The 27,509-nt window shown below is 38.5% G+C and overlaps 1 protein-coding gene across 1 annotated transcript; it reads left to right on the forward strand.

The window, feature by feature from the left end:
- Positions 1-2,692: 2,692 nt before the first annotated feature.
- ZNF722 (zinc finger protein 722) lies at positions 2,693-19,896 on the forward strand. Its single transcript, XM_019030787.2, has 4 exons — positions 2,693-2,731; positions 9,290-9,416; positions 9,902-9,997; positions 18,680-19,896. Exons 1-4 carry the CDS (start codon positions 2,693-2,695, stop codon positions 19,570-19,572), a joined length of 1,155 nt encoding a protein of 384 aa, XP_018886332.2. The 3' UTR covers positions 19,573-19,896.
- The last annotated feature ends 7,613 nt before the right edge of the window (positions 19,897-27,509 follow it).

The raw sequence follows: 27,509 nt of genomic DNA on the forward strand, positions 1-27,509 counted from the left end.
CAGAACCAAAGAGTGGGTTCTTGGATCTTGTACAATAAATAATTTAGAGCCGTGGGTGGAGGCTCACACCTGTAACCCTGGCAGTTTGGGAGGCAGAGGCAGGAGGATCACTTGAGGTCAGGAGTTTGAGACCAGCCTGGCTGAGATGGTGAAATCCCATTTCTACTAAAAATACGAAAATTAGCCGGGCATGGTGGCGTGTGCCTGTAATCCCAGCTACTCCAGAGGCTGAGGCAGGAGAATCTCTTGAACCTAGGAGGCAGAGGTTACAATGAGCTAAGATGGTGCCACTGCACTCCACCCTGGGTGACAGAGCTGGACTCTGTCTCAAAGAAAAAAAAAAAAGAAAAGAAAGAATTTTGGGTGAGTCTGCAGTGCAAAGCAAAAGCAAATTTATTAGGAAAGTAAAGGAATAAAAGAACAGCTACTCCGTAGGCAGAGCAGCAGTGTGGGCCACTCAACGAAGGATACTTACAGTTATTTCTTGATTATATTCTAACCAAGGAGTGGATTATTCATGAGTTTTACAAGAAAGGGATGGCAATTTCCAGAACTGAGTTTTCTCCTTTTTAGACCATGTAAGGTCACTTTCTGATGTTGCCGTGGCATTCGTTAACTGTCATGGTGCTGGTGGGAATGTCTTTCACATGCTAATGCATTATAATTCGCGTGTAACGATCCATGAGTACAATCAAAGGTCCCTTTTGTTCACAACTGGTTTTGGTGGATTTTTGTGGCTTCTTTACTGCAAACTGTTTTATCAGTAAGGTCTTTGTGAACTGTATCTTATGCTAATCTATTTATCCTGTGACTTAGAATGCCTGACCGCATGGAAAAGCAGTCCTGTAGGTGTCAGCCCTGTTTTACCCAGAACCTATTCCAGATGCAGTTGCTCTGGTTCTAACGCCTCTGACATGGCCACAGAGTGCTGGAATGTGGCTGGTCTGAACTGCAATGTGCTGGAAAGGTAAAATGCAAGGGTACATTCAAAGATTAAGCTTCAAAAACATATATGCTTTGTTAACCATTATACACTAATCAGATATTAAAATAACAATATTTTGGATATATTGGACTGATTAAATTGTTACGATCAATTCCACCTGTTATTCCACCTGTTTCTTTCTTTTTTATTTTGAGACAGAGTCGCTCTGTTGCCAGGCTGGAGTGCTGTGGCGGGATCTCAGCTCCCTGCAACCTCTGCCTCCGGGGTTCAAGCGATTCTCCTACATCAGCCTCCAGAGTAGCTGGGATTGCAAGTGCCTGTCACCACACCCAGCTAATTTTTCTATTATTGGTAGAGCCGGGGTTTCGCCATGTCAGCTAGGCTGGTCTCGAACTCCTGACCTCAGGTGTTTTGCCATCTCGGCCTCTCAAAGTGCTGAGATTACAGGTGTGAGCCACTGCGCCTGACACCTTTTTCTTTTTACTTTTTAACATTTGGCTACTAGCACATTCAAAATTTACATGTGGCTCATATTTTACTGCAAAGGATTGCCTCCTTTTTGAAATCTCAGGCTGCCTGAATGTATTAGTCCATTTTCACACTGCTATAAACAAATACCTCAGACTGCGTACTTTTTTTAAAGTGGTTTAATTGAATCATAATTCTACATGGCTGAGGAATCCTCAGGAAACTTAAAATCATGACCATGACAGAAGGTGAAAGGAAAGCAAGGCACATCTCACATGGTGGAAAAAGAGAAAGAACTTGGGGCTGGGGGGGGGGAAGTGCCACATTTTTAAACCATCAGGTATCTTGAGAGCTCCCTTACTATCACAAGAACACATGAGGATAATCCACCCCAGTGATCCAGTCACCTCCCACCCGGTCCCTGCCCTGACACGTGGGAATTACAATTTTTTTTTCTTTGATAGGGAGTCTCACTCTGTCGTCCAGGCTGGAGGGCATTGGTGCCATCTCGGCTCACTGCAACCTCCGACTCCTGGATTGAAGCAATTCTCCTGCCTCAGCCTCCCGAGTAGCTGGCACTATAGGCGCGCGCCACCACTCCTGGCTAATTTTTGTATTTTTACTAGAGGAGGGGTTTCACCATATTGCCAGGCTGGTCTTGAACTCCTGACCTCGTGATCCGCCTGTCTCAGCCTCCCAAAGTGCTGGGATTACAGGCGCGAGCCACCGCGCATGGACGGGAATTACAATTTGAGATGAGATTTGGGTGGAGCCACAGAGTCAAACTATATCATATGCTGTGCAAAGGATCCACAGCAAGGAAGGTCACAACATCCAAATTTTTAAAATAATTGTCATTATATTCTTTCAATTTATGAATAACTATATTATATATCATTTATAAATGCATATGACGTTATATACAAGGTTAAATGCAAATATCCTCCGGTGTTGGCCTGGCTGAGATCAGGGAAGAAGCCTTGCCTGTAAAGGCTGCAGCCCAGCCTGTTATTTTTGCTTCCTTCAGCCCAGTGATCAAATATTGTGTCATTCAGGCATGAAGGGTGGGGCCTGAAACCTTATCCAATCAGGGGCCGTGGACTAGAAACTGGCCAATCAGGCGTGCAGCTGGAGAGACCAGGACGCTTCCGTAAGTCTGCGGGTCCTTTTGTGCTTCTCTGCGTCCCGAGCTCCAGTTCTTTTCTTCAGGGCTCTACGTTCTCTGCTCCTAGAGGCCAAGCCTCTGTGGCCTTGTGTCCTGCAGGTATTCGCAGATTTATGGCTGAAAGACCAGGATCCCCTGGAAGCCGAGAAATGGTGAGTGCTGGGTCTGTCATCGTGAGAGGGGCGGGAGACGGTTGGAACCGGCTGAAAGTGGCTGTAGCAGGACCCAAACTTCCTCGCAGTCAGCTCCGGAGTCTGAGGACCCAAATCCTCCTTGTCCCAGCTCGGCTTTTAGTCCCCTCGAACCGTAAGATGCTGCCTGGGCCAGCGGCTGGGACCCTGGGAGTTCTGTCTTTTTCCTCTGCAGTGGCTTTGCCCTGGACTGGAGCCCTCTCTGGGCAGCTCTGCACTCCCAGCGCCTCATCTCACCCAGATTGTACAGGGATGGGAAAGTCATCAGGGGAGAATCCAGACTCAGGGTGCAGGATTCATAAGTGGTAAGAGCTGTGGTCCCTGGGGTCCCTAGTTCACCATTTTTCCTTTTAGAGGTGTATGGGAGTCACTGTAAAAATATTAGAGAACTTGATCAAAGTGTGATTCAAGAGTCATAGAGCGCCCAGCTATGATTTGTGGGTTGTGATCCATGGGAGAGACTTGAAGGAAATTCTGTTATAAGTTGCGTGATGAAGGAAACCAAATTCAGTAATTGGTTTGGTACAGTTATGTAGTTTCCTTATTTGTAAGATCCAGGTGAAAATGCCTTGGTTATGTCATCAGAGATTAGTTGCCAGTCTGTGGTTGACTAGGCCTGAATTTTTTTCTTCAATATAATAATTTACAAGAAATGTATTTATTTATTTATTTTTTTTTTGAGAGGGAGTCTCGCTCTGTCACCCAGGCTGGAGTGCAATGGCGCGATCTCGGCTCACTGCAACCTCCCCCTCTCGGGTTCAAGCGATTCTCCCACCTCAGGCTCCTGAGTAGCTGGGATTACAGGAGCCCGCCACGACCAGGCTAAGTTTTGTATTTTTAGTAGAGACGGGGTTTCACCATGTTGGCCAGGGTGCTCTCGAACCCCTGACCTGAAGTGATCCGCCCATCTTGGCCTCCCAAAGCACTTGCATTACAGGCGTGAGCCACCTCACCCAACCATAAGAGATACATTTGAGTTAGATTTTTTTTTTTAAGTGAGAACCGAAAAAAATCAATCCACCTCAGCCTAATTACCTACTGTTTAAATATTTTTACACTGCAAAGGAAACTGCTTTTCCCTTACTTTTGTGTGTGTGACAGAGTTTCACTCTTATTACCCAGGCTGGAGTGCAATGGCGTGATCTTGGCTCACTGCAACCTCCCCCTCCCATGTTCATGCGATTCTCCTGCCTCAGCCTCCCGAGTAGCTGGGATTACAGGCATGCGTCACCACCCCAGCTAATTTTGTATTTTTAATAGAGATGGGGTTTCTCCATGTTGGTCAGGCTGGTCTTGAACTTCCGACCTCAGGTGATCCACCCACCTGGGCTTCCCAAAGTGCTGGGATTGAAGGCGTGAGCCACCATGCCCGGCCTTTTTTTTTTGAGAGGGAGTCTCGCTCTGTCCTTCAGGCTGGAGTGCAGTGGTGCGATATTAGCTCACCGCAACCTCTGCCTTTCGGGTTCAAGTGATTCTCCTGCCTCAGCCTCCCAAGTAGCTGGGATTACAGGTGCCCACCACCACACCTAGGTGACATTTTTATTTTTAGTAGAGACACAGTTTTGCCATGTTGGCCAGGCTGGTCTCAAACTCCTGGACTCAAGTGATCAGCCTGCCTCAGCCTCCCAAAGTGCTGGGATTACAGGAATAAGTTATCACACCCAGCCTGCATTTTTCAACTGTGTCTTTTTTTTGGGGGGTTGGGGGGGCGGGAGCAGGACGGAGTCTCACTCTCCGCCCAGGCTGGAGTGCATTGGTGCGATCTCACCTCATTACAACCTCCGCGTCCCGGGTTCAAGTGATTGTCCTGCCTCAGTCTCCAGAGTAGCTGGAATTACAGTTCGCACCACCACATCCAACTAATTATTTTATTTTTAGTAGAGTCTGGATTTGACCATGTTGGACAGGTTGGTCTTGAACTTTTGGCCTCAGGTGATCTGCCTGCCTCAGCCTCCCAACGTTCTGGGGTTACAGGCATGAGCCACTGTGCGCAGCCGAATTTTTTTTCTTTTACCTTTTATTTTAGGTTCAGGAGTACATGTGCAGGTTTGTTGTATAGGTAAAATCATATCATGAAGTTTTTGTGTACAGATTATTTTATCACTCAGGTAGTAAGCATAGTATCCAACAGATTTGTTTTCTGATTTTCGTCATCCTCCGACCCTCCACCCTGAACTGGGCCTCAGTGTCTGTTCTCTTATCTGTGTCCACGTGTTCTCATTATTTTGCTCCCACTTATAAGTGACAACATATAGTATTTGATTTTCTGTTCCTGCACTAGTTTTCTAAAAATAACAGTCTCCAGCTCCATTGACGTTGCTGCAAAGGACATGATGTTGTTCTTCCTTATAGCTGCATCATATTTCATGGTGTTTACGTAACACATTTTCTTTATCCATTCTACCACTGAAGACATATAGGTTTATTTCTGGTTCTTGCTATTGTGAATCGTGCTGTAATAAACATACATGTGCATGTGTCTTCATGGTAGAATAACTTACATTCATTGGGTATATTCCCAATTGTGGGATTCGGAATGGTAATTCTGTTTTCAGGTTTTTGAAAAAATGCCAAACTGCTTTTCTCAATGTTTAAACAAATTTATACTCTCACTAGCAGTGTATAAGCATTCAGTTTCTCCACAACCTCACAAGCATCTGGTTTTTTGTTTATTTGTTTGACTTTTTAGTCTAATTGTTTTTATTTGAATTATTTCTTTTTTCTCCATTAGTCTAGTGTTTTATCTATCTTAGTAATTTTTACATAGAATCAACTTCTGGTTTCGTTGAAATATATATATATTTTTTTTTAAGATGGAGTCTCACTCTATTGCCCAGGCTGGAGTGCAATGGCAAAATCTCGGCTCACTGCAACCTCTGCCCTCCAGTTTCAAGAGATTCTCCTGCCTCAGCCTCTCGAGTAGCTGGGATTATGGGCATGTGCTGCACGCCCAGCTAATTTTTGTATTTTTAGTAGAGATGGGGATTCACCATGTTGGCCAGACTGGTCTCGAACTCCTGACCTTGTGATCTGCCCGCCTTGGCCTCCCAAAGTGCTGGGATTACAGGAGTGAGCCACAGCACCCAGCTCCTTGTACTATTTATGTCTCGACGTTCTTCATTTCAGCTCTGATTTTGGTTATTTTTTGTCTTTTGTGAGCTTTGAAGTTGGTTTGCTCTTACTTTTGAAATTCTTTTAATTGTAACATTAGATTTTTAAATTGAGATCTGTCTAACTTTTTGATGTGGATGTTTAGTGACATACATTTTATTCTTAACACTGCCTTAGCTGTAACCCAGAGATTCTAGTATGTTGTATTTTGGCTCTAACTAGTTTCAAAAAATTTTTTGTGTCTGCCTTAATTTCATTATTTACAAAATAGCCATTTCGAAGCTGATTATTCAATTTTTATGTAATTGTATCATTTCATATGTTTTTTGTGGTATTGAATTATTATTCTATACGTTTTCTTTCTAAAAGTAATGATAGAGAAACATAAGAAGAAATAAAAATGCTGTGCTCTTAATCTAAATACTAAAAATTATTCAACACTTAGTAGCAACTCCCAGAGTGCTATGAAAATTAAATCACATTATGTGTTATTCCCAGCACAGTGTTCTGTGACATGCTCCAGAGCACATAGTACCTGCTTAATAAACATTTTTTTAGTACATGCATACACATTTCCCAAGAGCAGACTTACTCAGATATTGCTGTCTTCTGTTGTCCCTGTAAACTTAAAAAAGCCAACAAAAAATATTTCAGCATGATGATTGGTTGTCTTTATTTGTACCAGATGTATTTGTTTTGTGACAAATGTGGTGGGTGTAAGGGACTCTGCTGTGCCTGCTTTCTCTCGCTAATGCTAATAATGTGTCTGGGAAAGCACAATCAGCATTTACAGGGGACTTGTTGAAAAAGCCCATTCCTGGAACTTTTTGGATCCTGCAGAATCACATTGCGAAAAGCAGGGCCAAGATTACCAAGTGATTTATAAACTTGAGGGGTTCAAGATACATTCAGGAAAGTTTAGTTCAACCTTTGCATCAAAGGAAGGCTGCACTGCCTGCCCTGTTTCAGTTTGGTAGGAAGAGGTCAGTGCGGTTCATGCTCCCATTACTGTAAAGAACATTGCTGGTGTCTGATAGGGGAGGGCAGGGAAAAAGAAACTTATATTTTATTAGTTATGAAGAAGCTCATTCTCTCATTGCTCTTAAATCTTTTCAATTATAAACAACAAAAATGGGTGAATGTTTTCTGCAAGTCTCGGTCTTTCTGCCGTGGGTGTGTGTGGTGGTAGCAGGTGAATAGTTTGTGCTTTAAAGGCATATTCTCAAGATGCAGGTTTGATATGTCCAGAGCATCTTATCTGAAAATACATTTCAGAGAAAGAGGAGGAAAAGAAAAAAATCACTTTTTCTTGGTGAACATGTCTCAGATCAAGCACAGTGTCCACTCTGCCTTTTGGAATGCCATCTGTTTGGAACTTGCAAATTTTTACTTCTGTACTTGTACTGTTGATCCCTAATGAGTTTGTTTCAACTATTTTTTGTTATTTTTATGATAGTCAAGGGGTTCTGAAAAAAAATATTTTTTCTATATGCCATGGTGTTCTATACATACTCTTCATCTTGGGTTCTTGTATGCAATGCAGAATTCTCACTACAAATTTATGACCTGCAATATTAAAAACGTTCCCATTGTAGCTGTTGAACATGAGAAGGTGTAAATACTCAAGATTTCTGTTGGGGAAACACAGTTGTCTTTGGATATTAGTGAAAAGTGAAACATGTCCTGTTGAGTTTTCATCTGTGCGCTCTATTAGTTCCATGCAGGACAGGATTTAGAAAATGCTCATTTATACAGAATGGCATGTATTACCCAGAAAGTTCTGAAAAAGCTATAAGGAGATACTTGCTCTCCAGGGTGCGAAAGAAAGACTACTTAAAATTGCTATTAAAAATTACAGAACAGGGAAGTTATCTACACCTTCGACTTTGCATAAAACTGATGGTTTCTTTATAATTAAATTTAGGCCGGGCACAGTGTCTCAGGCTCGTAATCCCGGCACTTTGGGAGGCCAAGGCAGGCGGATGATGTGAGTTCAGGAGTTTGAGGCCAGACTGGCCAACGTGGTAAAACCCCGTCTCTACGGAAAAAAAAAAAATACAAAAATTAGCCAGGTGTGGTGCACACACCTGTAATCCCAGCTACTCAGGAGGATGAGGCAGGAGAATTGCTTGAACTCAGGAGGTGGAGGTTGCAGTGAGACAAGATTGCACCACTGCACTCCAGCCTGGGTGACAGAGCGAGACTCTGTCTCTTAAAAAAAAAAAAAATATATATATATATATATATGTAATTAAATTTGGATTACCATTTACTTTTCTGAGAGGTGAGAAATACTACAGCAGTGATGTGTCCTGTGTGCATCAGCACATAATACAAATGTGTCCTAATAAAGTTGATAACAATTTTATTCACTTGGTTCATGATGTCTCTGACATTTTTTCCACTATAGAGTTAATTATTATTCTCTTAATTATTAAGTACACTTAGGAGATTTACTAGCTGAAGTGCATAAACCATCACATTTAATCTGGAATCTGTCCTTTCTTTTTAGATGACTTTTGCATATATTTGTCTTTTAAAAATGAAGGCTCTTATCTTTATTTACAGGTGAGAGAAACTGGGAAAAACTCAGACTCTGCCACTTACTGGATGTTTGACAAAATATTCTTACTAGGCTAGAAACATTGGTGAGCTTGCTAAAAATTCAGAAATTCAGACTTTATCCCAAATCTCCTGAAACAAAATCTGCACAAGATGTTTAGTTTATTGCACATATTAAGACTTGAGAGGTACCTTCCAAGTCATCATGACTGTTCTATCTGAGAAATAACACAACTTATTCTGTATGATGTAAATATAGCCCTTAAAAATAGACATGTCCCGCACTTTGGGAGGCCGAGGTGGGTGGATCACCTGAGGTCAGGAATTCAAGACCTGCCTGGCCAACATGGAGAAACCCCGTCTCTACTAAAAATACAAAAATCAGCCAGGCATGGTGGCTCACGCCTGTAGTCTCAGCTACTTGGGAGGCTGAGGCAGGAGAATCGATTGAACCCGGGAGGTGGAGGTTGCACTGAGCCAAGATCATGCCACTCCCATTCCAGCTTGGGCAACAGAGCGAAACTCGGTCTCAAAAAAAAGAAGAAAAGAAAAATAGAAAAAAAGAGACATGTCCATGTCGATGCCCTTAATTTTATAATTTATCATCCAGAAAAGTATCAAATCTACAGTGGTATTGTGGATCTTATGCTATTCTCTTTTCTTAGAGTTAGAGAATACTTCGGTGTTAAAAATTATCTTATTGAATAATTTTAGTCAGTCTTATAAGTGAGAACCACTTCATTTTACTCTCTTTTTTAACTTGAGTCAAATACAAATCTCTGCCTATGGCCACATGGTAACTGTGTGTTCATGAGTGTTTTTTGTTTTTGTTTTTGTTTTTTTCAGAGACTGTTGACATTCAGAGACATAGCTATAGAATTCTCTCTGGAGGAGTGGCAATGCCTGGATTGTGCTCAGCAGAATTTATATAGAGATGTGATGTTAGAGAACTACAGAAACCTGGTCTCCCTGGGTGAGGATAACTTCAATACACAATTCCTAATATATTGCCTTTCTCTCTTTTCTAAGATGATTTTGGTAATTTCTGCTTTGCATGAATAATTTTTAGCTCTCCAATTTTAAGAAAATCTTGGGGATTCATTGGTGTAGAACAGATTCTTCACGATGTTTTATCTTGACCTGAACTTTTCCCTTTCCTGAGCTTATGTATCTTTTGCTCTAGGTTAGTTGCAATTCCAAAAATGTCGTGGCATAAAATAGCGTTTCCTACGCCTTAGAATTCAGTTGCCACCACCAATGTTTGATTCAGTAGTACTGAGTAGTGAAAATAAGGACTTACAATTTTAAAATATTTTCTAAATATGTAGAAAGGTCTGTTATGAATCAACTTTAATTTTCTAGAATTTTCTATTAAATCCTCTTTACTAACCATAATACTAATTTGGTAATTAAAGAATTCAGCAAGATTTATGTTACTTTTTTTTCTTAATAAAACAGGTATTGCTGACTCTAAGCCAGACTTGATTACCTGTCTGGAGCAAAATAAAGAGGCTTGGAATATAAAGAGAAATGAGATGGTAGCCAAACACCCAGGTAGGTGAGAGGGAATGAAGCAGATGACACAGATGAGAGATACACAAATCAACAAGGCAGCCAGTCCTTGAAATGTGGTCTGGGGAGCTGTGCTTTGATGGAAGGAGTTTCTGAGAGGCTTGAGTCATTTTTTTCTTTTGCTCTCACATAGGGACACCTTCTGCCCCATGCTGTTAAATTCTCTAAGGATTCTACTTCCACTTCAATAATCTTTCTTCAAGTTCAGAGTGTGAGCCAGAGTTTTCTTTATGGCTTATCAGGGACTGCACAAACTGACTGCTTTGCCATAGCTTTTGGGGACACACTAATATTTGCATATTTTTGAGAAACTCTACGTTAAACTGTTTATAAAATTTTTTTTGCATCATGTCTAAAATGTGTGAGAATAGTAATTTCTGTTTCATTGGTGGTTGTCCATTTTTCTACACAGGCCATTCTGTTTTTATTACTATAGCCTTGAAATATAAAGTTTTTTTACAAATTTTTTTCATTTTTAAATTTTTATATATGTATGTATTTATTTATTTATTTAGAGGCTGGGTTATGATACTTGCTGTGGGGGGATATGCAAGCAGGATATTTCTTTTGTCTTCATTTTACTGTGTTGTATATTTTAGATATAGTTTCATAAATGGTATTGCTGTATTACATGATAATTTCATTTTTAATTATTTGAAGAACATTTATGATATTTTTATGATGGCTGCATCTTTTTTCTCAACAACTTACATAGGTTTCAATTTCTTTACATCATCAACATAGTTGGTGTTTTTGAAAAAAATTATAGTGGCCATTCTAACTGATGTAAGGTAATTTTGTTTTGTATTGTGATTTTGTTTTGCATTTTTCTATAAATTATTAATTTTGTGCAACCTTTCAAGTGCTTCTTCCCATTTGTGTGTGTGTGTATATATATATATATATTTATACTTTAAGTTCTAGGGTGCTTGTGCACAACGTGCAGGTTTGTTACATATGTATACATGTGCCATGTTGGTTTGCTGCACCCATTAACTCGTCATTTACATTAGGTATTTCTCCTAATGCTATCCCTCCCCCATCCCCCCACTCCACGACAGGCCCTGGTGTGTGATGTTCCCCGCCCTGTGTCCAAGTGTTGTCACTGTTCAATTCCCACCTATGAGTGAGAACATGCGGTGTTTGGTTTTCTGTCCTTGTGATAGTTTGCTCAGAATGATGGTTTCCAGCTTCATCAGTGTCCATACAAAGCACATGAACTCATCCTTTTTTGTGGCTGCATAGTATTCCATGGTGTATATGTGCCACATTTTCTTAATCCAGTCTATTCTTTATGGACATTTGGGTTGGTTCCAAGTCTTTACTATTGTTGAGTAGTGCTGCAATAAACATACATGTGCATGTGTCTTTATAGTAGCATGATTTATAATCCTTTGGGTATATACCCAGTAATGGGATCACTGGATCAAATGGTATTTCTAGTTCTAGATCCTTGAGGAATCGCCACACTGTCTTCCACAATGGTTGAACTAGTTTACAGTCCCACCAACAGTGTAAAAGTGTTCCTATTTCTCCACATCCTCTCCAGCAGCTGTTGTTGCCTGACTTATTAATGATTACCATTCTAACTGGTGTGAGATGGTATCTCATTGTGGTTTTGATTTGCATTTCTCTGATGACCAGTGATGATGAGCATTTTTTCACATGTCTGTTGGCTGCATAAATGTCTTCTTTTGAGAAGTGTCTGTTCATATCCTTTGCCCAGTTTTTGATGGGGTTGTTTGATTTTTTCTTGCAAATTTGTTTAAGTTCTTTGTAGATTCCAGATATTAGCCCTTTATCAGATGGGTAGATTGCAAAAATTTTCTCCCATTCTGTAGGTTGTCTGTTCACTCTGATGGTAGTTTCCTTTGCTGTGCAGAAGCTCTTTAGTTTAATTAGATCCCATTTGTCCATTTTGGCTTTTGTTGCTATTGCTTTTGGTGTTTTAGTCATGAAGTCCTTGCCCATGCCTATGTCCTGTATGGTATTGCCTAGGTTTTCTTCTAGGGTTTTTATGGTTTTAGATCTAACATTTGAGTCTTTAATCAATCTTGAATTAATTTTTGTATAAGGTATAAGGAAGGAATCCAGTTTCAGCTTTCTACATATGGCTAGCCAGTTTTCCCAGCACCATTTATTAAATAGGGAATCCTTTCCCCATTTCTTGTTTTTGTCAGGTTTGTCAAAGATCAGATGGTTGTAGATATGTGGTGTTATTTCTGAGGGCTCTGTTCTGTTCCATTGGTCTATATCTCTGTTTTGGTACCAGTACCATGCTGTTTTGGTTACTGTAGCCTTGTAGTATAGTTTGAAGTCAGGTAGTGTGATGCCTCCAGCTTTGTTCTTTTGGCTTAGTATTGTCTTGGCAATGTGGGCTCTTTTTTGGTTCCATATGAACTTTAAAGTAGTTTTTTCCAATTCTGTGAAGAAAGTCATTGGTAGCTTGATGGGGATGGCATTGAATCTATAAATTACCTTGGGCAGTATGGCCATTTTCACAATATTCATTCTTCCTATCCATGAGCATGGAATGTTCTTCCATTTGTTTATGTCCTCTTTTATTTCATTGAGCAGTGGTTTGAAGTTCTCCTTAAAGAGGTCCTTCACATCCCTTGTAAGTTGGATTCCTAGGTATTTTATTCTGTTTGTAGCAATTGTGAATGGAAGTTCACTCATGATTTGGCTCTCTGTTTGTCTGTTATTGGTGTATAGGAATGCTTGTGATTTTTGCACATTGGTTTTGTATCTTGAGACTTTGCTGAAGTTGCTTATCAGCTTAAGGAGATTTTGGACTGAGACAATGGGGTTTTGTAAATATACAATCATGTCATCTGCAGCCAGGGACAATTTGACTTCTTCTTTTCCTAATTGAATACCCTTTATTTATTTTTCTTGCCTGACTGCCCTGGCCAGAACTTCCAACACTATGTTGAATAGGAGCGGTGAGAGGGCATCCCTGTCTTGTGCCAGTTTTCAAAGGGAATGCTGCCAGTTTTTGCCCGTTCAGTATGATACTTTCTGTGGGTTTGTCATAAATAGCTCTTATTATTTTGAGATACGTTCTGTCAATACCTAGTTTATTGAGAGTTTTTAGCATGAATGGCTGTTGAATTTTGTCAAAGGTCTTTTCTGCATCTATTGAGATAATCATATGGTTTTGTCTTTGGTTCTGTTTATGCAATGCATTACGTTTATTGATTTGCGTATGTTGAACCAGCCTTGCATCCCAGAGATGAAGCTGACTTGATCGTGGTGGATAAGCTTTTTGATGTGCTGCTGGATTCGGTTTGCCAGTATTTTACTGAGGATTTTCGCATCGATGTTCATCAGGGATATTGGCCTAAAATTCTCTTTTTTTGTTGTGTCTCTGCCAGGCTTTGGTATCAGGATGATGTTGGCCTCATAAAATGAGTTAGGGAGGATTCCCTCTTTTTCTATTGATTGGAATAGTTTAAGAAGTAATGGTACCAGCTCCTCTTTATACCTTTGGTAGAATTCGGCTGTGAATCCATCTGGTCCTGGACTTTTTTTGGTTGGTAGGCTATTAATTATTGCCTCAATTTCAGATCCTGTTATTGGTCTATTCAGGGATTCAACTTCTTCCTGTTTTAGTCTTGGGAGGGTGTATGTGTCCAGGAATTTATCCATTTCTTCTAGATTTTCTAGTTTATTTGTGTAGAGGTGTTTATAGTATTCTCTGATAGTAGTTTGTATTTCTGTGGGATCGGCGGTGGTATCCCCTTTATCATTTTTTATTGTGTCTATTTGATTCTTCTCTCTTTTCTTCTTTATTAGTCTTGCTAGTGGTCTATCAATTTTGGTGATCTGTTCAAAAAGCCAGCTCCTGGATTCATTGATTTTTTGAAGGGTTTTTTGTGTCTCTATCTCCTTCAGTTCTGCTTTGATCTTAGCTGTTTCTTGCCTTCTGCTAGCTTTTGAATTTGTCTTCTCTTGCTTCTCTAGTTCTTTTAATTGTGATGTTAGGGTGTTGATTTTAGATATTTCCTGCTTTCTCTTGTGGGCATTTAGTGGTATAAATTTCCCTCTACACACTGCTTTAAAACACATTTAAAGATACCCAGAGATTCTGGTATGTTGTGTCTTTGTTCTCATTGGTTTCAAAGAACATCTTTATTTCTGCCTTCATTTCGTTATGTACCCAGTAGTCATTCAGGAGCAGGTTGTTCAGTTTCCATGTAGTTGAGCGGTTTTGAGTGAGTTTCTTAATCCTGAGTTCTAATTTGATTGCCATGTGGTCTGAGAGAGAGTTTGTTGTGATTTCTGTTCTTTTACATTTGCTGAGGAGTGCTTTACTTCCAACTATGTGGTGAATTTTTGGAATAAGTGTGATGTGGTACTGAGAAGAATGTATATTCTGTTGCTTTTGTGTGGAGAGTTCTGTAGATGTCTATTAGGTCTGCTTGGTGCAGAGCTGAGTTCAAGTCCTGGATATCCTTGTTAACCTTCTGTCTTGTTGATCTGTCTAATATTGACAGTGGGGTGTTAAAGTCTTCCAATATTATTGTGTGAGTCTAAGTCTCTTTGTAGGTCTCTAAGGACTTGCTTTATGAATCTGGGTGCTCCTGTATTGGGTGCATGTATATTTAGGATAGTTAGCTCTTCTTGTTGCATTGATCCCTTTACCATTATGTAATGGCCTTCTTTGTCTCTTTTGATCTTTGTTGGTTTAAAGTCTATTTTATCAGAGACTAGGATTGCAACCCCTGCTTTTTTTTGCTTTCCATTTTTTTGGTGAGGATGGATCTTCCTCCATCGTTTTATTTTGAACCTATGGATGTCTCTGCATGTGAGACAGGTCTCCTGAATACAGCACACTGATGGGTCTTGACTCTTTATCCAATTTGCCAGTGTGTGTCTTTTAATTGGGGCATTTGGCTTATTTACATTTAAGGTTAATATTGTTAAGTGTGAATTTGATCCCATCATTATGATGTTAGCTGGTTATTTTGCTCATTAGTTGATGCAGTTTCTTCCTACCATCGATGATCTTTATAATTTGACGTGTTTTTGCAGTGGCTGGTACCGGTTGTTCCTTTCCATGTTTAGTGCTTCCTTCAGGAGCTCTTGTAAGGCAGGCCTGGTGGTGACAAAATCTCTCAGCATTTGCTTGTCTGTAAAGTATTTTATTTCTCCTTCATTTATGAAGCTTAGTTTGGCTGGATATGAGATTCTGGGTTGAAAATTCTTTTCTTTAAGAATGTTGAATAGTGGCCCCCACTCTCTTCTGGCTCATAGAGTTTCTGCTGAGAGATCCGCTGTTAGTCTGATGGGTTTCCCTTTGTGGGTAACCCGGCCTTTCTCTCTGGCTGCCCTTAACATTTTTTCCTTCATTTCAACTTTGGTGAATCTGACAATTATGTGTCTTGGTGTTGCTCTTCTCGAGGAGTATCTTTGTGACGTTCTCTGTATTTCCTGAATTTGAATGTTGGCCTGCCTTGCTAGGTTGGGGAAGTTCTCCTGGATAATATCCTACAGAGTATTTTCCAGCTTGCTTCCATTCTCCCTGTCACTTTCAGGTACACCAATCAAACATAGATTTGGTCTTTTCACATAGTCCCATATTTCTTGGAGGCTTTGTTCATTTCTTTTTACTCTTTTTTCTCTAAACTTCTCTTCTCACTTCATTTCATTAATTTGATCTTCAATCACTGATACCCTTTCTTTCACTTGATTGAATCGGCTACTGAAGCTTGTGCATGCGTCACATAGTTCTAGTGCCATGGTTTTCAGCTCCATCCGGTTATTTAAGGTCTTCTCTACACTGTTTATTCTAGTTAGCCATTCATCTAATCTTTTTTCAAGGTTTTTAGCTTCCTTGCAATGGGTTCGAACATCCTCCTTTAGCTCGGAGAAGTTTGTTATTACTGATCTTCTGAAGCCTACTTCTGTCAACTCGTCAAAGTCATTCTCCATCCAGCTTTGTTCTGTTGCTGGCAAGAAGCTGTGATCCTTTGGAGGAGAAGAGGCACTCTGATTTTAAAAATTTTCAGCTTTTCTGCTCTGGTTCCTCCCCATCTTTGTGGTTTTATCTACCTTTGATCTTTGATGATGGTGACCTACAGATGGGGTTTTGGTGTGGTTGTCCTTTTTGTTGATGTGGATGCTATTCCTTTCTGTTTGTTAGTTTTCCTTCCAACAGTCAAGTCCCTCAGCTGCAGGACAAGTGATCCTTCCACCTTGGCCTCCCAAAGTGCTGAGATTACACCTGTGAGCCACTGCACCTGGCTGATCTTTTGAAATTTACTAAGACTTATGTGTTCTAACAGAATGTGCCAGGTGCAAATAAGAATATTGTGTATCCGCTTGCTTTTGGCTGGAGAGTTCTGTACATGTCTGTTTAGCCTATCTGGTTTGTGATATGGTGTAGATGCCCTCCAAATCCCATATTGAAATGTAATCTCCAGTGTTGGATGTGGGGCCTAATGAGAGCTGTTTGCATCGTGGAGACAAATCCCTCATGAATGACTTGGCACAATCCCCTTGGTAATCATAGAGTTCTCACTCTCTTAATTCACATGAGAGCTGGTTGCTTAAAGGAACTTGGTTCCTCCACCTCACACTCGCATCATCTTTCACCATGTGACATGTTTGGTTCTTTTTTGCCTTCCACTGTAATTGTAAGCTTCCTCATATCCTCACCAGAAGCAGATGCTGGCATATACTTTTTTTACAGTCTACTGAACTGTGAACCAAAGAAATCTTTTTCTTTATAAATTACCCAGTCTCAGGTTATTTTCTGTAGCATTGCAAAATGAATTCATACACAATATAATGTTATTCAGGCTTTCTGTTTTTTAATTGATATTTTCTTTAAATTTTTTATTCATTATTGAAAGTGAGGTCTTAATGTTTATAATTTTATGTTGCTATTTTATTTCTTGCTTCATTTTTGTCAATATTTGCTTTATATATTTTGAAGCTGTGATGTTATATATGCCTATACATATAGATAGACATAATAGTTATAGATTCCTAGTAAATGGACTCATTTTACCATTATATAATATCAATCTTTGTTTCATGCTAGTAATTGACTCATTTTCTTTTGTGTGTCTATAAAGATTTTTTTCTTTATGCTACATTAGAGATTTTATAAAACCTGTTAATGTTACAACAGTACATTTTAAACTGGTAAAAAAAAAATGACTTCAGTTGCATAGAAAAATTTGTCCACATTATATCTACCCTATACTTCTTATTGATGTTGCTAATTGTATCTTTTTATGTTTTATGATTATTTTTATGCTTATATCTTTCAAATTTTAAAGAATAACTAAAAATGTTTTCAGCACCACCACAATAATGCCACGGAATTTTATTTTTTATATATGCATGTTTTTCAGAAAGTTATGTATTTTCATATGATCATATATTTTTCATCATATTATTTTAAGTGGAAAGACCTCTTTTCAGCATTTTATTTAGGGTACATGCAGTGCTTATATGCTTTTCCAGCATTTGTTTATTCTGGAAGATCTTTATTTTTTTCTTTATTTTGTAGTACATTTTTGCTGATTACATTATTCTCACAATGAAGATTCTTTTTCAGCCTTTGACCATTTAACACAGTTCTTTTCTGACCTGCAAGGTTTCTGTTGACAAATTCACTGGTTGTCTCGGAGGACTAGGCTTATAAATAATACCTCACTTTTATCTTGCAGCTCCCAAGATTATCTTCTGGTTTGTGACTTTTGAAACTTTGCTTAAATATGTGTTATGGGTCTTTTTGTGTATATCCTAGTTTGTTTGTTTAGCTTCTTCATTTTTTACATTACTTTTTTCATACTTTAAAATTATTTCACTTATTCTTTTTTACTTCCACAATTGTTTATTTTTATTATTCCGAGCCTTTTGTTGACATTCTCATTTATCCGATGTCTGGTTTTCCATTTTTCTCATTGAGCGAAATACGGATTATCTTAAATTTTAAAAATTAATATATACATCTTTATTTTTATAGTTGCTTTTTGAAAATTTTGATTTTTTTATTGGACCTTGTTGCCCAAATATTTTGTATACATTATAATCTTTGGTTGAGATTTAGACATTAACATAAAACTACCTTTCACAATCTTTATAATGCAGCTCTTTTCTGGCATAGCCTGAAACCAGTTGTATTGGGTAGAGATTCTGGGAGTCTTGCAAACATGTTCTCAGGATGTGTCTTGTCTGCAATTTTGTATTTATTTTTCAGTTAAAAGACTTCTTCATATTTCTTATTACTGGTCAATAACTACTTTCTACACCTATTTTCTGTCCATGGTACTGCAGTCTTTCTGCTGTTGTAACATTCACTTTTGATCACAGAAGACTTAAACCTGTCATTAAAGACACCATGTTCTTCTCCTGGGGATGAGGAAGGGCTGTGTTGGGCAAATGTAGCAGACTTTTCTTTTCTTTCTATATGGCTTTTGACATTGTGCTCACATGGGGCACACACTTACTCTATAAATTTCCAACAAAGGTATTTTGATCACTATGATTTTCTTAGGTTTATACATCTATGAAGGAATTATGGCCTGTAGTAATTTGATATGCCATTTTGCTAGTGTGCCTTGTATAACTTTATATATTCGATTTGTAAAGTATATTTATCTGAGTCTAGTAAGTGGAGTAACTTGTGATTTTTATGTCTTTCAGTTACGTGTTCTCATTTCACCCAAGACCTTCATCCAGAGCAGGGCATAAAACATTCACTCCAAAAAGTAATACCAAGAACATATGGAAAATGTGGACATGAGAATTTACAATTTAAAAAATGCTGTAAAAGTGTGGGTGAGTGTGAGGTGCACAAAGGAGGTTATAATGAAGTTAAGCAATGTTTGTCAAATATCCAAAACAAAATATTTCAGACTCATAAGTGTGTCATAGTCTTTGGTAAATTTTCAAATTGCAATAGACATGAAACAAGATATACTGGAAAGAAACATTTCAAATGTAAAAAATATGGCAAATTGTTTTGCATGCCTTCACACCTAAATCAACATCAGATAATTCATACTAAGGAGAAGTCCTACAAATGTGAAGAATGCGGCAAATCCTTTAAACGCTCCTCAAACTGTACTACACATAAAAGAATTCATACTGGAGAGAAACCCTACAGATGTGAGGAATGTGGCAGAGCCTTTAGGTGGCCCTCAAACCTTACTAGACATAAGAGAATTCATACTGGAGAGAAACCCTACACATGTGAAGAATGTGGCCAAGCTTTTAGGCGCTCCTCAACACTTATTAACCACAAGAGAATTCATACTGGAGAGAGACCCTACAAATGTGAAGAATGTGGCAAAGCCTTTAGCGTATCCTCAACCCTGAATGACCACAAGAGAATTCATACTGGAGAGAAACCCTACACATGTGAAGAATGTGGCAGAGCCTTTAACTGCTCCTCAACCCTTAAGACACATAAGAGAATTCATACTGGAGAGAAACCCTACAAATGTGAAGAATGTGACAAAGCTTTTAAGAGGCATTCAAGTCTTGCTAAACATAAGATAATTCATACTGGAGAGAAACCCTACAAATGTAAATAATGTGGCAAATTCCAGCCCTCAGGCCTTATAATACATACAATAATTTATGCTGGAAAAAAACACTACAAGTGTAGAGAATATGGACAAACCTTTAACAAGTTCCAATCCTTAATAGAAAATAAGAGAATCCATATTGGACAAAAATTTTATAAATGTAAAAAAAAGTAACAAAGCCTTTGACCAACCCTCAAACCTTAATGAACCCAAGAGAATTTATTTAAAAAAAAATATTTTTTTGAGATGGTATCTCCCTTTGTCATCCAGGCTGCAGTGCAGTGGCACAAACTCTGCTCACTGTAACCTCTGCCTTCCAGGTTTAAGTGATTCTCCTCCCTCAGCCTCCTGAGTAGCTGGGATTATAGGCATGTGCCACCACACTGGCTGATTTTTGCATTTTTAGTAGAGATAGAGTTTCACCATGTTGGCTAGGCTGGTCTCGAACTCCTGACCTCAGGTGATCCACCTGCCTCAGCCTCCCAAAACCTAAGAGAATTTATATTAGAGATACCCTAGAAAGGTTAAAAAAAAAAGTGAAAAAACCTTTAAGCACATCTCAGGCCTTACACAATATCTGTTAATTCATTCTAGAGAGAAATCCTACAAAAGCAAAGAATGTGGTAACGATTTTAACTAGTCTTGAACCCTTATTATACATAAGAGATGTAATACTTAAGAGAAACCCTACAATAAGGAATATGGCAATGTCTTCAAAAAGTCCTCAAACCTGAATAAATGTAAGATAATTGATATTGGAGAGAACCCCTGAAACTGTAGAAAAAAATGTGGCAAAGCCTTTAACTGGTTTCCATCCTCATTAATTAGAAAAATTTTATGCTGGAGAGAAACTCTACAGCATAAAAATGTGACAGAGCATTTAACCATACCTCAAACTTTTCTAAAAAAGGGAAATCATACTGGTGAGAAACTAGAAATGTGTTAAATGTGGCAAGGCCTTTAAATGGTAGTCACACGTTATGGTAGGTAAGATAATGTATACTGAAGAAAACTACAAATATGAAATGAAGAATGTGGCAAAACTTTTAATAAATTCTCACACCTTATGCCACAGGAAAGCATTTATACTAGAGAAAAATTGTAGAAATACAAAGAATGTGAAAAGCCATTACTATCAGCTCACATTTTACTCAATATCAGAAAGTTTATAGTTAATAATAGCATTATAGGTTGGGCGTGTTGGCTCACCCTTGAAATTCCAGCACTTTGGGAGGCCAAGGTCAGTGGATCATGAGATCAGGAGTTCAAGACCAGCCTGGCCAACATGGTGAAAGCCCATCTCTACTGAAAATACAAAAATTAGCCAGGTGTGGTGGCGTGTGCCTGTAATCCCAGCTACTTGGGAGGCTGAGGCAGGCGAGTTGCTTGAACCTGAGAGGTGGAGGTTGCAGTGAGCCAACACAGAGCTGCTACACTGCAGCCTGGGTGATAGAGCAAGACTCCATCTCAAAAAAACAAAAAAAGCATTATAAATGTGATTACTGTAAAAACACCTTTCAGAAAATATAGGCCTTTAAAGTAAAGACTATTTATTCTGAAGACAAACATACAAACATAAAGAGGATTGTTATACCTTTACTGGCATTACAGATGTTATTGTATGCATTTTATGTTAAAGGAAAACCCTGAAGCAGATGCTCAAACTTTGTGGAACATCAGAGAATTTATATTTGAGAGAAAGCCTAAACATGTAATGAATGTGAAAAAACATTTGTTCAAAAACTACAGCTTAGAAGACACCAGTTTATACTAAATATTTTTGTAGATCCAATATATGGGGAAAATATATTTAATGAAAAGGTAAGTTTATATAGACATTTGAGGATTCACAGTAGAAAGAATGAAGGCACTGAAACTTCAGACATTACACTAAATCAGAGTGTTGAATGTAAAAGAGATCCAAAGATAACAGTGTATACATTTCAAAGAAGTAGTTTTTTTGGAGATTTATAATTACATTTGAGCTATGCTTCATTTTCTGTAAAAAAAAATTTAGATTTTCTGAGAAGCAAATAATATTGTAACTCAAGTCTCAGATTACTTAATGTTGATTCTTCCCATTGTTTGTGAAAGTATTTGATCAATTGTTGCATCAGAGATATAAGAGGAGATTGTTTATCAGTTGTACCTTTATGTAATAAAATGCAATAAATTTAACTTAATTTTTCATTAAATAAAGTTGTTTTTAATGTGTTAAAACTATTGTGCTTTGAACAAAGTGTTAATTTGCCATCAACATTAATGTGTCTCATCTTAAAGTTCTAAGTAAATGATGGTAACAATATACTATTTGTTAATGTAGGGGAATGACATCTCTAGTAATCTCTTTTTTGCCAGTGTTTTTTGTTTGTTTTTTTTGAGATGGAGTCTTGCTCTGTTGCCCAGGCTGGAGTGCAGTGGCACGATCTCAGCTCACTGCAACCTCCACCTCCTGGGTCCAAGCGATTCTCCTGCCTCAGCCTGCCAAGTAGCTGGGACTACAGGTACGTGCCACCACACCAGGCTAATTTTTGTATTTTTAGTAGAGATGGGGTTTCACCACATTGGCCAGGCTGGTCTTGAACTCCTGACCTCAGGTGATCCACCTGCCTCGGTGCTGCAAAATGCTGGGATTACAGGTGTGAGCCACCACACCTGGCCCTCCAGTGGCTTTAAACTGCAAAAAAGTTGAAGAATTTTGTTCTCATAGGTGAAATTTGTATTCTTTTTTACCTTATTTACATTTTTAAAAAATTTTTATGGGTAGTTTGCATACACAAAATGGCATATATGAGGTATTTTAACACAGGCATACATTATTTAATTATCACAGCAGGGTATATGAAGTATTCATTACCTCAAGCACGTATTTATACTTTGTATTACAAACATTCCCATTATATAGTTTTAGTCATTTCAATATGTGCAATTGAATTATTAACCACAGGGTCCATTTATGGTCATAAAAATTATATGAGTATAATTAATATCCATACATTTCTGAGTCGATTAAATATTTTTTAAAATTTGTTTTATATATTTTTTGTACATGTGGCCTCTCTGCTGACAAACAAAAACAGGCTTTTAGTTTTTATTTACATAGAGTTACATATACAAATGTATTACTCTAAAGATGTACCAGCCGGGTGCAGTGGCTTATGCCTGTAATCTCAGCACTTTGGGAGGCCGAAGTGGTCAGATAATTTGAGGTCAGGAGTTCAAGACCAGCCTGGCCAACAGGGTGAAACCCCATCTCTACTAAAAATACAAAAAATTAGCTGGGTGTGGTGATAAGTTCCTGTATTCCCAGCTACTAGGGAGGCTGAGGCAGGAGAATTGCTTGAACCTGGGAAGCAGAGGTTGCAATGAGCCAAGATGGCACCACTGCACTCCACCCTGGGTGACAGAGCGAGACATCATTAAAAAAAAAAAAAAAAGATGTACCTTAAGTATAAAAAAGTTATATAGCAAGTGAGTGTGTTTGTGTGTGACTTTGTATGCATTTTCAGAACAGAGGAACAATACTGAAACAAAAAAGTTTATTTCAATAAGGTGGGTAATTAACAAGAAACCTGGAAACCTTAGAGATTCTCAAAATAAATCTATATTCTGTGGCTTATATTGAATTCGTTACTGTAAAATCTTATCCCACCCAAATCTTATCTCAAATTGTAATCCCCATGTGTCAAGGGAGGGACTTGGTGGGAGGTGATTGGAACATGGGGGTAATTTTCCCCCATGCTGTTCTCATGATAGTGAGTTCTGAAAGATCTAATGGTTTTATAAGTGGTGGTTTTTCCTGCTTTCCCTCCTGCTGCCTAGTGAAGAAGGTGCTTGCTTCTCCTTTGCCTTCCACCATAATTGTAGGTTTCCTGAGACCTCCCCAGCCATGCAGAATTGTGAGTAAATTAAACCTCCTTTCTGAATAAATTACCCATTCTCTGGTAGTGTCTTTATAGTAGTGTGAAAACAGACTAATACAGAAAATTAATACTGGGAGTTTGGGGCACTGCTATAAAGATAATTGAAAATGTGGAAGTGACTTTGGAAATGGGTAATAGGCAGAGGTTGAAACAGTTCAGAGAGCTCAGAAAAACACAGAAAGATGTGGGAACGTTTGGAACTTCCTGGAGACTTGTTGAATGCTTTTGACCAAAATGCTAATAGCGATATGGATGATAAAGTCCAGGCTGAGGTGGTCTCAGATGGAGATGAGAAACTTATGTTTAAAATGGAAGCAGAACATAAAAGTTTGGGAAATTTGAAGCCTGACCATGAAGTAGAAAATAAAACCCAAGTTTTTGAAAAGAAATTGAAGCCACTGCAGAAATTTACAGCAGTAAAGAGGAACTGAATGTTAATACACAAAACAATGGGGAAAATGTCTTCAGATCATGTCAAAGATCTGAGGCAGGTCCTTCCATCACAGGCCAGGAGCCCTAGGAGGCAACAATGGTTTCATGGTTGAGGCCCAGGGCCCCACTGCTCTATGAAGTCTTGGGACTAGGTGTCCTGCATCCCAGCTGCTCCAGATCCAGCTGTGGCTAAAAGGGGCCAAGGTACAGCTTGGGTTATTTCTTCAGAAAGTGCAATCCTCAAGCCTTGGTGGCTTCCATGTGGTGTTGGGCATGTGAGTGAACATAAGACAAGAGTTGAGCTCTGGGAACCTCTGCCTAGATTTCAGAAGATGTATAAAAATGCCTGGATGTTCAGGCAGAAGTCTTCTACAGGGGCAGAGCCCTCATGGAGAACCTGTAATAGGGCAATGCAGAAGGGAAATGTGGGGTTGGAGCCCTCATGCAGAGTCCCCACTGAAGCTGCCAACTGGAGTTGTGAGAAGGCCACTATACTCTAGACCCCAGAATGACAGATCCTCCATGAGCTTGTACTGTGCACCTGGAAAAGCCACAGGCACGCAATTCCAGTCCATAAAGGAGTTGCCTAAGGCTATGAGGGCCCACGTCTTGCATCAGCATGGCCCAGAAGTGGGACATGAAGTCAAATGACATCATCCCAGAGCTTTAAGATTTAATTACTGCCCCATTGGAATTCAAGCTTGCATGGGGCCTGTACCTCCTTGGTTCTGGCCAATTTCCTCCATTTGAAAGAGTTTATCTAATTCCTGTACCCCCATTGTATCTTGGAAGTTACTAACTTGCTTTTGATTTACAAGCTCATAGGTAGCAGGGACTTTTCTCAGATTGGACTTTGGAGTTAGACTTTTGGGTTAATGCTAAAATGAGTTAAGACTGTGGGAGATTGTTGGGAAAGCATGTTTGGTTTTGAAATATGAAAAGGGCATGAGATTTGGAAGGGGCCAGGGGCGGAATGATACTCATGGTGTTGTTGTGATACTGAGTGAGTTCTCATGAGATCGGATGGTTTTATAAGTGGTCATTTTTCCTGCTCTCCTTCACCTAGTGAAAAATATACCTGCTTCTCCTTCAACTTCTGCCATTATTGCAAGGTTCTTGAGGCCTCCCCAGTCATGCTGATCTGTGAGTCAAATTAACCTCTTTCCTTTTTCATTTACCTAGTCTTGGGTGTGTCTTTATAGCAGTGTGAGAATGGACTAATAGACACAGTAACTTAATAACAAAGGTATTATTGTCCTCAATTTACAAAGAAAGAAAAAGAGCCAGAGAGAGAAATAATTTGCTCACAATAGCAGAGCCAGTATTAAAACACAAGCAACTTTGACTGCAGAGATAATGCTCCTGAATACAACAATAAAAACCCTTTCAAACAGAAAAGAAGTTACCTTTAACATCCATTCTTAAAAATTTAACAAAAATGAAAATGGATACATTTGTACTGTTATATATGTATATATGTGAATGTATATTATAAATAAGAAATACTTCATATAAGCCAGAAAAAGATAAATACTTATCTTAATGAATAAAATTGAAAAGCAGATGAATTAATTATTATTTGCAGATGATATATGTGTTTACTTAGACAACAAAGGCAACTGAAAGGCTATTTTAGAAATCTATTCAGGTGGAGAGGCAGAATTCTCAGATGACCCTCAGGTTCCCACTTCAGTGCACACCTGCTGTGTATCATTTTCTCCTGAGTGTGAGAAAATGTGTGTGACTGTGGTGGGACATTATTCATGTAATTAGGTTACAAAGGTATTGGCTTTCTGTTTATCATAAGAGAGATTATCTTTATTACACCAAACTTAATCAGACATGTTTTTAAGAAAAAGAGCACATCATAGAAAAACACCCCTGCTTCCCTGAAATTAATCAAACTTTTAGGTAAGCCAGGTTGTGAGCTGCTTATGGTGGCCACATGGCAAGGGATATATTTGTATATTGTCTCTATTTTTGCCTTCAACATGTTACTTTCAGAAGGAAGAATAGGAGGATGGCAGAGGAAAAAGAAGAGATCTTATTAATACAAGAAATAATCACTCCTCATCTGGGACAGCTTAAGAAAAACAGAGACCAGAACATGACCACATCAATGGGAAACAAAGGCAACTTGGTTGAAAGGGCTCACTGGCATTAGGAAGCAATGTTTACACAGCCGAAGTAAATGATCAGCCTCTGGGATACCAATAGTCTACCAACAGTCTACCAATAAGGCTGAATTCATTCTCATTCTGATTAAATTAGCATTTCTGCTCCATTCTGTTAACTCAGTTTTACATTCATGACAAAAATACCAGGCAGACCATTGAGTGTCCTCCTAGAATTGAACTTATCCTGAAAAAGCATACCCAATTATTTAATTTCAACATTGGAAAATGTTGAAAAAATAATGAATTTATTAATAATAATAATCTGACTTTCTAATTTTAGAGAATTCTACTATTCTGTAATACAATATTGAACTTTGAACACCTTAACATGAATATTTCTTGAATGCATAAATTGTTGTGTAGGTAGTTTCTCTTTTAGATTAATGCAATAAGACTAAAAATTAGAGAAAACATTTGAAATGAAATAAAAGTCATCAGAACCACATCTTTCAATGGCTTGGCACAATTACCATGCTCTTTGAAATGGTCAAGAAGCAAAGGCAAGGTTTTGTCTTTGCCCAATTATTAAGTCCTTGACCTTTTGAAATCTAATATCCTGGCTAAAAAAAGTAGGAGGGACTATTTTTAAGGTGGCTGCCTAGAGTGTGCAATTCAATATGAGAAGAATTTTGATAGTTAGGCAAGAAAATGCATACCACATACACACATTACTCTTCTCTGATTTGCTTTAACATTGAAAGATTGGAAATTGCAAATCTAGTCTCTCAGTTTAGGGTAAATTAACAAAAGATTCATGTTTCAGCTGAGCAAGTTATTGTGTAAAAGTTATAGGTAACAGATGTCATTGGCTGCAAAAAACAACAAAATAGTATGACTACATTCAGTAACTGTCTAGCCATGCAAATGATAGACCAATTAGATTAAGATCCTAACAGGTGCTTGCAGAAAGCATTTACGTGCAATGTTGTGACCCTCCCCCAAACACCTTTTTCTGTCTCCTTACAGAGATACCAATTTTTCCTGAATATCTCAGGGTGAGTACTGGGAACTGAGATGCTCAGTGTTCGGAGTTGATTACTGGAAACATAGGTAACACATTTCTTCTATATTATAAAGAAATTTTATGAATCTTACTCTGCCTCAGAAAGGCTTTTAGTAAAAGATTGCTCATGTATAACACTCTATTTGGATTCATGGACATTTTCAATATTCCATTTAAGTCAGAGACACTGAAATGTCAACCAAATTTCATAAAACATATTTGAATGAGATGATGTTAGCTAAGAATTTTATTTCATCAGTAAATTTAGAGGTACATAAGAAATGTGTGTACTTTGGGCCAAATCACAGTGTTTGCCACATGGGAACAATTCAGACAAGTGCTCTTCATCATTACTCTTAAAGTAGCACTAGCAAAACACCCATTTCCTGGCATTAGCTGGCCTGTTTT

The sequence above is a fragment of the Gorilla gorilla genome, chromosome 6 (assembly GCF_029281585.2).
Source record: "Gorilla gorilla gorilla isolate KB3781 chromosome 6, NHGRI_mGorGor1-v2.1_pri, whole genome shotgun sequence".
Lineage (NCBI taxonomy): Eukaryota > Metazoa > Chordata > Mammalia > Primates > Hominidae > Gorilla > Gorilla gorilla.

Coding starts and splice junctions, on each gene's coding strand:
- ZNF722 (XM_019030787.2), top strand. CDS start 2,693: ATGGCTGAAAGACCAGGATCCCCTGGAAGCCGAGAAATG. Junction 9,417..9,901: donor CAGAAACCTGGTCTCCCTGG/GTGAGGATAACT, acceptor TTAATAAAACAG/GTATTGCTGACTCTAAGCCA. Junction 9,998..18,679: donor GATGGTAGCCAAACACCCAG/GTAGGTGAGAGG, acceptor TATGTCTTTCAG/TTACGTGTTCTCATTTCACC.